Source organism: Chiloscyllium plagiosum, chromosome 1 (genome assembly GCF_004010195.1).
Source record: "Chiloscyllium plagiosum isolate BGI_BamShark_2017 chromosome 1, ASM401019v2, whole genome shotgun sequence".
NCBI classification, from domain to species: domain Eukaryota; kingdom Metazoa; phylum Chordata; class Chondrichthyes; order Orectolobiformes; family Hemiscylliidae; genus Chiloscyllium; species Chiloscyllium plagiosum.
In genome coordinates this window covers 41,858,414-41,869,910 of record NC_057710.1, presented here as the reverse complement: position 1 = coordinate 41,869,910, position 11,497 = coordinate 41,858,414, and the positions used below count along the sequence as shown (strand labels likewise).

The 11,497-nt window shown below is 44.2% G+C and overlaps 1 protein-coding gene across 2 annotated transcripts in view; it reads right to left on the bottom strand.

The window, feature by feature from the left end:
• Positions 1 to 2,883: 2,883 nt before the first annotated feature.
• Positions 2,884 to 11,497, bottom strand: part of oacyl (O-acyltransferase like) — a 69,930-nt gene continuing 61,316 nt past the window's right edge. For both annotated transcript variants that reach the window (XM_043680107.1, XM_043680188.1), the window contains 2 exons: positions 8,579 to 8,721; positions 2,884 to 3,072 (listed from right to left, as the gene is read on the bottom strand). In XM_043680107.1, the coding sequence (XP_043536042.1) occupies positions 2,971 to 3,072; positions 8,579 to 8,721 (245 nt within the window). In that variant the 3' untranslated portion in view covers positions 2,884 to 2,970. The remainder of the gene's footprint in view (positions 3,073 to 8,578; positions 8,722 to 11,497) is intronic.

Genomic DNA, 11,497 nt, shown 5'->3' with positions numbered 1-11,497 from the left:
TTGATTTGGGTGATTTTATCCACCTTCAGACCATTGAGCTTGCCCAGCATCTTCTCCTTAGTGATGACCACCGCACTCATCTCTGCGCTCAACTCTCTTGAAGATCTGGTATGCTGCTGGATATCTTCCCCTTTGAAAACTGATGGAAAATATCCAATCAGTTCCTCTGCCATTTCTTTGTTCCCTATTACTACTTCTCCAGCCTCATTTTCCAGTGGAGCAGGTGAATCGAAATTTCGAGCATGTGCCCTTCATCAGGCATTTAAGTACAACATCTTCAGTCCTACATTGACTGCTCTCCTTCCCATACTAAACCTATTACCTGCTGTGCCTGAAGTCAAAGCATGATTCAGGTGGAGCCTGTCCCACCAGAAGAGCTTCCTCCATCCCTAGTACTGATGCCTATATCTCATGCCCATTTCTCTCACACCAATCTTTGAGCCATGTATTTACTTTGATCTTGTTGACCCTGTGACAATTTGCTCATGGAGATTATTACCTTTTTGGTTCTGCTTTGTAATTGAGCCCCTAGCTGCTAATATTCCCTCAACAGAACCTTGTTCCTCTTTTTATTGATACCAATGTGGATCATGACAACTAGATTTTACCCCTCCAGTTCCAAGTTCCTCTGCAATCCAGATGAAATATCTTGAACTAGGCCACCAGGCCGGCAACACAGCTTTGAGGACTCTCGATCCTGGCCATGAAGAACAGTGTTTATTCCTCTGATGATCCTATCCCCAGTTACAACTGTATTTCTCTTCTCGCCCATCTCTTGTTCAGCTCCTTGTACCACAGTACAATGGTCTTTTTGCTCAACCCACTTACAGCCTCCATTCTCATTGACACAGGGAGCAAGAATCTCTAACCAGTTAGACAAACTCAACAACTAAGGCTCCTTGAATACTACTTCCCGGATCCCTCTACCTGCTTCATTCATTGTCACACCGTCCTGCCCAGAGGTAGTTAATCTAAGTGTTGTGACTGCCTCCTGAAACACAGCATAAATCGCCCCTTCCCCAATGTGTCACAGTGTTTGAAGCACAGACCCCAGCTCGTTAAGTCTGAGCTGGAGTTCTTCAATCAACCAACACTTGCTATAGATGTGGTCACCACGAACCACAATGGGGTCCATTAGCTCCCACACCATGACGATACAACACAATGTATGTCGCAGCATCTCTATTTTAATTAGGTGAGATTAAATTAGTTACAGTGTGGAAACAGGCCCTTCGGCCCAACAAGTTCACACCGACAAGCTGAAGCGCAACTCACCCAGATCCATTCACCTACATTTACCCCCTCACCTAACACTATGGGAAATTTAACATGGCCAACTCACCTAACCTGCACATTTTTTGGACTGTGGGAGGAAACCGGAGCACCCGGAGGAAACCCACACAGCCACGGGGAGAATGCCCAAACTCCACACAGTCAGTCGCCTGAGGCGGGAATTGAACCCGGGTCTCTGGTGCCGTGTGGCAGCAGTGCTAACCACTGTGCCGCCCACTTAGTTCTCAACTTTACTTTTAAACAATTTATATCAGTCTTTTAGTTTGTAACCTGTAAATATTTCTCCTACTTCTCTTCAATCTGAAAGTAACCCACAACAGAGAATCAAATTAGTTGTTATTATCAACAAATGAACTTAAAGTTTTGTGCTTGGTTGCTGATCCTGAGCTTGAATTTATCCTTTTTTCAAATAAAACCTCACAAACTATGAGCCAAAAAGAAGCAAGAAAAAAGCACCTCTTTTTCCCTCGGCACTGAATTCCCATGTCGTTCTCAAATTTCCCAAACCATATGTTCACTCAGGCTGCATCTCGCTCTGGATGTGATCTCGCCTTCCTGATCATACAAAGCTTATACAAACTTTAATAATTACATGCCAAATATTATCATCATGCTTTTTGTTTTCGTTGGCATCTGGGATTATATTAATTTTTAAGGGTTAAAACTGTCACCATACAGCGCCAGGGGCCTGTGTTTAATTCCACCCTCAGGTGACTCTGTGGAGTTTGCACATTCTCCCTGTCTCTGTGTGGGCTTCCTCTGGGTGCTCCAGTTTCCTCCCATATTTCAAGGATGAGCAGCGTAGGTGGATTGGCCATTCTAAATTGCCAATAGCGTCCAGGAATGTACAGACTAGGTGGGTTGGCCATGGGAAATACAGGGTTACATAGATAGGGTAAGGGGGTTGCATCTGGGTGGGATGCCCTTCAGAGGGTCAGAGAGGACTTGTTGGGTTCAATGGTCTGCTTCCACACTGTAGGGATTCTCTGATCTATGAAAATGGAATTATGTTGGGAAATAATTTGAGGAAGCATTCATCTTGAGTAAACTTCTTATGCACTGTGAAGCTGTTAAATCTGATTTCAGTGCTTATAACTACAGCATATATATCTACTTATATGCACATACACATTTTACATGAGTTTATTGAGTAACAATATCAAATGCCCAATGAACAGGAATCAGTTTCTCATGATCCATGTTTCTACATCTAAAGTAGCAATTTTATTTACTAGTGTTTTCCCGAGGGTATAATTCAAAGCTTATAAAATAAGTTTTTATGCAGTAAATTTTACCAGAAAATTAACATATAACTCGTCATGTACATAAAAATCAATCCTGAGCAGTGTTGCATTAACAAATGAATTTAAGTGAGTAGCATGCATCTCAATAAGAATGGTTCATAGATAATAAGACTTGGACAGTTCTAATACAGACTAAGACATAAACCTTGTGCCAAATACACTTTGTTGGTCACCTTTTCTTAAACAGTTTCAAAAAGTACAGAAGTATTAAAAATTATCTTTGGTTATGTTATCAAAGAATGAGATATTTAAGTGTTGAGCCTTAAAGATTCAATATTTCAGTACATTATAATCTTGAAGACAAAATCAAAATGTTGGATCTTCAGGTGAGAATATATTGAAGGTGTGATTGGAGCTCTCTAGAATTGCATAATCAGAAGTATTTTCTTAACAGTTGAAGAGGATTTTCAATGAGTATGCACAGCAGCAGTCCTAGAATGTGTGCCAGAATTGTGTGACCTATGAAGAGGTAAAGCTGGGAAAAGAGAAGAGATAAACATTTTTGGCCATAAATATTGAATAATTAGACATACCATTTGAAGAAAAGACTCTCTCAACAAGTTAATGTCTGCATATTGTGTTGATTATTAAGTTGGAAATTCATTCAGCACCATGCCAACTCTGTCATTGTAATTTTACTGGAAGAACAGTGAAAATCCTGATTGCAAATACTATAATGATGAACATACAGCTCTGAGGATATTCATGATACAAAATATTAGAAAAAAAAACTATTAACCATGCATTACATAACACTGAGGGTCATAGATCTAGAATGATGTATGTTTTCAAAACTTCAAGTTTCTATAATCTTGTAATTCTGGAGTAAGGTTCCTCATTCAAAATTGTACCGGTTTTAAAAACAATTTTGTATCTCTAAGCAACCACAAAATCCATGCATCAATTCACATTTACTTACACATCATAGTAAACTAACCAACTGTCAATCAGCACAATATGACAGCATTTTAAAATATTTTTAAGCCAACATTTTCTTTAAATAACATCTCTTGCTATATATGAGTGCTAACTTGAGACATTTTGAATATAACTGAAAGTGGGTTCATGAAAAACATTTCAAATCAAAATGTCAACTCAGCTTCTGTGAGTAACCTGCTTTTAAGTTACTGAAAATTACTTTCAAAAAAGTATGAGACTACATTCTATTTACACTAGGGAACTATGGGTCATTCACTTCATTTTAAAATCAAATTATTCAAAACATACCTTCTGCCAAAAGTTCCAACTTCAAATCTTTGAAAAGTTTCAGAAGATGAAGATGAAGTTGCAATGGCAGTGTAATTAGGGGAAATTGCCATCGGTAATTAGTGCACCTCAGGAGGGTCACTAATTTGGTGGGTAGTACAATAACTTTACAGCTAGTGCTCAAGACTGTGAAAAGGCAAGTTGCACTGAATGCAGTTTGAATTGTAAATTCCCTGATCCTTTGCATTGTTTACACTAATGTCAGGGAAAACCAACAGTCCAGATCCAGATTTGTCAGGGATATATTATAATCTTTATGCGCTTTTCTTTAATTGCTTAGAAATGAATCGTTTTAAACAATCAAAAGAATGGTCATTGTTTCAATTAATATTATTGTAAGACAGTCTAAATTGTATGATCTTTTACATTGAGAGGGTTATAGGTTAACAGATTATTGCTCTCACCCAATCTACATGTACTTTATTGTCAGGAATATTCGCTGTAAGTAAATAAGGTGCATTTGTATAGCACCTCTCACAACCTCAGAATGTCTCAAACTGCTTTACAGTCAACAAAGTACTTTTGAAACATAGCCACTGTTGTAATTTATGCCCAGCAAGGGTCCACAAGCACCAAGAAGTTCAATCTGGTTTTAGTTGCAGTGAATGGTGAATATGTGCTGGCCAGTGCATCAGGAAAACTCCCAATTTGTTTGCCAAATTAATTTGTGAGATCTTTTAGATCTAATGGGGGCTCAGCTTAATGAAGGCAGCAACTCAAGCATTGCAGTATTGGCTCTCCGAAGTGCAGCACTCCCTCCATACAGACCCTCTGACAGTGTAGCACTCACTCAGCACTGATCCTCTGACAGTGCAGCACTCCCTCAGTACTGATCTTCTGACATTTCAGCAATCCCTCAGTACCGACTCTCCGACAGTGCAGCACTCCCTCAGATCTGGCTCTCGGACAGTGCAGCACTCCCTCAGTAATGACCCGTTGACAGTGCAGCACTCTCTCAGTACTGATCCTCCGAAAGTGCAGCACTCCCTCATTACTGACCCTCTGACAGTGCTGTGCACCCTCAATGCTGACCCTTCAACAGGGCAGCACTCCCTCAGTACTGATGCTTTGACAGTGCCACAAGCCCTCAGTACTCACCGTCAGACAGTGCAGTAATCCCATAGTGCTGACCCTCCAACAGTCCAGCACTCCCTCAGTATTACACCTCCAACTGTGCAACATTCGCTTAGTACTGACTTTCTGACAGTGCAGCACTCCCTCAGTACTGACCCTATGACAGTGCAGCACTTCCTCAGTACCGACCCTCCTTCAGTACTGATCCTCTGACAGTGCAGCACGCCCTCAGGACTGACCTTCTGACATTGCGGCACTCCCTCAATACCGACTCCAGACAGTGCAGCACTCCCTCAGTACTGACTCTCCGATAGTGCACCACTTCCTTAGTACTGACCTTCTGACAGTGCAGCATTCCCTCAGTACAGATCTTCCAACATGCGGCAATTCTTCAGTACTGACTCTCTGACAGTGCAGCACTCCCTCATTACTGACCCTCCGACATTGCTGCACTCTCTCAGTACTGATTCTCCGACAGTGCAGCACTCCCTCAGTACTGACCCTCCAACAGTGCAGCAAACCCTCATTACTGACACTCTGACAGTGCGGCACTCCCACAGTACTAACCATCTGACTTTACACCACTCCCTAAGTACTGACCCTCCAACCATGCAGCAATCACTTAGTACTGCACCTCTGACAATGCAGCATTCCCTCAGTACTGACCCTCCAACATTGCTGCACTCCCTCAGTACTGATTCTCCCACAGTGCAGCACTCCCTCAGTACTGACCCTTGCAAGTGCAACACTCGCTTAGTACTGACCCCCTGACAGTGGAGCACTGTCTCAGTAGTGAACATCAGACATTGTGGCAGTCCCTTTGTACTGACTCTACAACAAGTGGGCGGCACGGTGGCCCAGTGGTTAGCACTGCTGCCTCGCAGCGCCAGAGACCCGGGTTCAATTCCCGACTCAGGCGACTGACTGTGTGGAGTTTGCACATTCTCCCCATGTCTGCGTGGGTTTCCTCCGGGTGCTCCGGTTTCCTCCCACAGTCCAAAGATGTGCAGGTCAGGTGAATTGGCCATACTAAATTGCCCGTAGTGTTAGGTAAGGGGTAAATGTAGGGGTATGGGTGGGTTGCGCTTCAGCGGGTCGGTGTGGACTTGTTGGGCTGAAGGGCCTGTTTCCACACTGTAATGTAATCTAATCTAATGCGGCACTCCCTCAGTAGTGAGTCTCCAACAGTACAGCAGTCCTTCAGTACTGACCCTCCAACAGTGCAGGTCACCCCCACTACTGATACTCAACAGTGCAGAACTCCCACAGCACAGGCGCTCCTACAGTGCAGCACTCCCTCAGTACTGACCCTCTGACAGTGCAGCACTCCCTCAGTATTGAATCACCAATAGTGCACCACTCCCTCAGTACTGACTCTTCAACAGTGCAGCACTCCCTCAGAACTGAGTCTCTGACAGTGCAACACTACCTAAGTACTGACCCTCTGGCATTGCAGCACTCCATCAGTACTGACCCTCTGACAGTGCAGCACTCCCTCAGTACTGACTCAAGACAGTGCAGCACTCCCCTCAGTACTGACTCTCTGACAGTGCAGTGCTCCCTCAATACTGACCCTCTGACAGTGCGGGTCTCCCACAGTACTGACTCTCTGATGTTGCAGCACTCCCTCAGAGCTGATCCTCCGACAATGCGGCATACCCTCAGTACTTACCCTCCAATGGTACAGCACTTTCTCAGTAATGATGCCCCGACAATGCAGCACTCCCACAGTACTGACCCTCTGAAACTGTGTCACTCTCTCAGTACTGACACTCTGAAAGTTTGGCACTCCATGAATATTGACCTTCTGAAAGTGTGGCACTCCCACAATACTGCATCTCCAACATTGCAACATTCAATCCTGACCCTCCAACAGTGCAGTACTCTTTCAGTACAGACTCACCGACAGTGCAGCACTCCCTCAGTACCGACCCTCTGAAAGTGTGGCACTCCCTCAGTTCTGACCCTCCAACAGTGCAGCACTCCCTTGGTGCTGACCCTTCGACAGTGCTGCACTCCCTCAGTACTGACCCTCTGACAGTACAGCACTTTCTCAGTACTGACTCCCTGATAGTATTGCACTCTCTCAGTACTGATCCTTTGAAAGTGTGGCAGTCCCTTAGTACAGACCTTCTGACAGTGTAGCACTCTCTCGGTATTGACTCTCCGACATTGCAGTACTCTTTCAGTATTGACCCTCTCAAACAGTGGGATAAAGTGAGGACTGCAGATGCTCGAGATCAGAGCTGAAAAATGTGTTGCTGGAAAAGCGCAGCAGGTCAGGCAGCATCCAAGGAGCAGGAGAATTGACATTTCGGGCAAAAGCCCTTCATCAGGGTCCTCTCAAACAGTCACAGATTTCAAAATGGTGGAATAGGGCTCTGAGCCAGAAGTCGTCCACTCCATTCGTTTCATGACTTCTTTTTTCCTTTCTTGTTTTTTCCCTTTCTACTTACCACTGTTCCTCAGAAGGCATCAGTGGTAGCGAGTTGAGGCCCAATGTGAATTCCAATTGAAGCCAGTCAAAATGGCAGCAGTGTAGCAGTATGTGTGGGACTGAGCCCAGGTGGCCAGAGATCAGCTGCTCTTTCTGCTGTTACCTTTTTCTTTTCTCTGCTTTTTTTAAAAAAAAACTTTAACCTTACTTATTTTCCAGGGAGAGCTTGGGAAACATCAAAGTGTCCAATGTGACGGAGGCAAGGTTTGGTGGAGGGAGGCGAGTTTGGGCCCAGTGCAGATCCCAGCAGTTTCAGTGATGGCTGAATTGCCAAGTTCAATCCCAGTACAGACTCAATTTGGTGGCATCAGTCGGGGAAAGATGGCGTTGAAGAAAGGCGCCATGGTTCTGCGGCTGCAGAGCTCGAGGTTTGCTGGCTGTTTCATGTTGACGATGGTCTCAGTGTCGGGATGAAGAGCCCAGATGCAGGCCTATGGCACTTGAGAAGGACTGTAATGTTGAACTTTTCATTTTATTTCTTAACTTTTCTACTTTGTAGCTGAGAGTTTGTGCATAAGTACCTTTGTATCTCAGATGGTGCCGGAGAATGGTGACTTTGTGCAATTTTCACTGTACTCCTCTATCCCTGTAGTTGATTTTACATGACAATAAATTCTAATTCTAATTTTAATTATAAATTAATTACTCAATATTCCATGCTCTTTACACTTCATTGTAATATTTCTAGTTTAAAAACTAAAAGGTAGAAACATCACCTGTATCAACCAAATACTTAAATAGATATTTTTAAGAACTAGAAAAGGAAAACACTGGAGACTGAAACAGAAGCTGAAGACCTTACTTTACTTTAAAGGTTAGAAATGTTCACCAGTCCTATTCACCTATTGACTTCTTTTCCTGCACTTTCTTCAGGCTTTCGTTTGTGACCTCACTCTATCACTGGTCTCACTGCACATCAACCACACTTTTCCTAATCTCCCACTCACCTCTCACCCTGAAGAGTTTACTTCTTGCAGTAAACTCTTGTTAAAGTATCTGTCTCCCTGTTTCCACTTTGAGCCAATATTTCCAACAATACAATCAGTATACTCACTCCACCTTTGTCTTGCTCTGCTGCAGTCTCATACTGACTGTCCTTGAATATTCCTGATATTAAATCTAGGGAAATTCTTGGATTACTCACCATGTTGATGTCTGTATAATGCAGGAGTGTCTCCTGAAGCCCATTATAAATACTTATGACAGCAGGATGTATGAGAAAACAGGCATAACTGAGATTGGCGAGTGGGATCCATAGCTTGCTGGATAACAAACTTTGAATAAAACCTAAGGGGAAAATTAATAGAAAATTCAGTTAGAAAGCTTATTAGAATTTAGTCAAGGGTTTCAGTGGATATTAGACTACCAATTACACATACTGATTTTCATTCCTTATTGAAACATGCATTATATTTCCAAATTGAAATAAAGTTGCCAGTCACAGAGCAACACTCTCATCAGAGAGGGAGAACTGGTGGTGGTTCAACCTGAGGGTCATCACACTTCAGACGAGGGGCAAGGTTGAGAAGGAGTGTCCTTCATGGTAACTTTAGCTAGTTGCAGGAACGGAATCCACACTGTTGGCATCACTCTGCATTGCAAACTAGTTGTTCAGCCAACTCAGCTAACTTTCAGGTGAAGTGATGAAAGGGCAGTGCTCTAAAAACTTGTGAATTCAAATAAACCTGTTGGACTATAACCTGGTGTTGTGTGACTTTTGACCTTGTCCACCCCAATCCAACACCAGCACGTTCACATCATGATCTGATAATGGCCTCAAACCCACATTCCCACCCATTCCTGATGACTACTGATTCCCTCGTTAATCGATGCAAGATGAGATTGAAGTTAAACCATTCAGAATATTTGACAATATGAGACTTTTATTTTTCATTTCTTCTACCTTATATTTTCTTTCCCCTTCTTCTGTTTTGCTGACCCTTCTTGAAACCCAATTTTGTAATGTCAATAGCCCTCTGCTGAGGCAGTGCTCCCTGTCTTTTATTCTTTATGGGAATGTCCATACCTATTGGCTATGCACACAGTATATTTTCCAGCTGATGTAACAGTTTGGCAGTCAGAAGCAAAAGCACTTGTCCATATTGTTTCGCTTCCCATGCTCAGGCCCTGGTTCTCAGCTGATTTCTCCAATTGAGACAATTCATTTTGCCAACACCAGGAATCCCAGGAGCAAGATTTAGTGAGGGGGCTTGGAACTGGCCTCGTTTCTCTTGGTCGTGCCTCCAATCATGCAGATTTCTTTACCTTAATCATGGTTGATTATCTGAAAGCCATTTTAGTCCTTTTTGGGAATTATCCATTTCCTTTTAACATGAGACTGTCCTTTAGTTTTATAGCCACTTCATGAATTCTTCACATCCACCTTAACAATACCCTCTTTTGAAAAAAATAAGAATCCAGCCATCCAGATTATGTGATTAAAGTAATTAAATGCTATCATCACCTTGAGAGTATGTATTTTGTATGTGTGCTATATATGAAAAATAAATAAAACCAAAGTCTGCAAGCGGGCATCAGAGCCGCCCCGCATTTGCCACGGGACTATGCCTACATCAGGAAACGATAAGAATTCATTTTTGTGTTTTAAACCCACAAAAACTCAGCAGCTGCCGGTCTGCCCACGTGACTGGGAGATAGGAGACAGAGGACAGATAGAATCCACACTAGACCAACATTACCTATGACTCATGGGCCAAAACTCTGGGATTAATTAAATATGGAAACCCATCTCCTAATCACATCAAGAAACTGACTGAAACACACATACCCATCGATACGGAGCCATTCTGACACAAAGGACAGGCATCCACCAGACAGGTACGGACAGGCCAATACACACCGACACCCCAAGGGAACAAAGGGGGGTGCTAGCCCCTGCCCTCACAGAGAGAGACAAGCAGATAATACCCGGACCCGTTTTACATAAACCAATTAGCACCCTATTGTGTGTGCCCTGCAACTCTCCTGGGACGGCAGGAAACAGCCATTCGCACCTACTCCAGTGATGATGGGGAACCATTCATCCTCAAATCACACACATCCTGACAACTAAAAGTATATAATATGAAGCTGCGTGCGGAAACAGCAGAGCAGCCGAGATTCGAACCTCGGTTGACCTCCGCCGGCGTTACTACAGTAATAAACGTTACCGATTGTTGAACCGCACTCTGGGCTCGGACTGATATCATTTTATCCGCGCTAACAATTGGGGGCTTCTTCCTGGTTAACGACGGCTGCTGGATCCCTGCGACGGCACTGGGGGAGAATCTTTACTCTTTTACTTCTCGCATAAAAGTCTCCCAGTGCCCCGCAAGGGACTTCACTGCCGGCCGTTATCTGAACCTGTGAACAGAGTGAGTCCGGCAGTCGTGTAACGGTAGAGTACTCTTTAAAAGTGTGTGTGTGTGAGTGATCCTTCGCGGGTGGGCGATTGGGGTCGCGGAACACTAGTAAAAGTGTGCGTGATTATTATTGTCATTTATTGTCAATGTGCTACTGTGACTGACGGACTATCCTTGGACCGACGACTTTAGATACAAGACCCCGACAGATTGACCCTCCTGTTTAAAAACCGACCAAACAAGCCTTCCTGGTTGACCTCTGCAGTGGGAGTTAGGGGACCCCATTGTACGTTGAGCCTGGTTTTAGCGCCTTCTTTGCGTACGCGGTAGAGGCTGGGAGGTCTACGCGCGCTACAAGAAGAGAAGTCCTCCAAACCAGCCCGAGACGCGGGCCTTTGGGCCAACCGGTGGTTATACACTCTGCCCATTGACCTCGCGGTCCCAAGGTATTGGCCTCTGTAGGATCAGGCGCGGTTAGGTCTGACTTCACGCACCCCCCTCCTTGCACTCGGGCCCCTGGTTCACGCCCAGTATTTGTGGGGTACACACGGCCGCTGAAACATCAGGCGGTGAGAGAGAGACTCACGGAAACCCGGGGTTGCGCGCTCGGAAATCGCCACGTGCCCCGTATGTAACTATTCCCCCCCTGCCCAGGTTGATCCGCGGGGCTAGGGTTCGACTTGAAGGGGGTGGACTCCCCG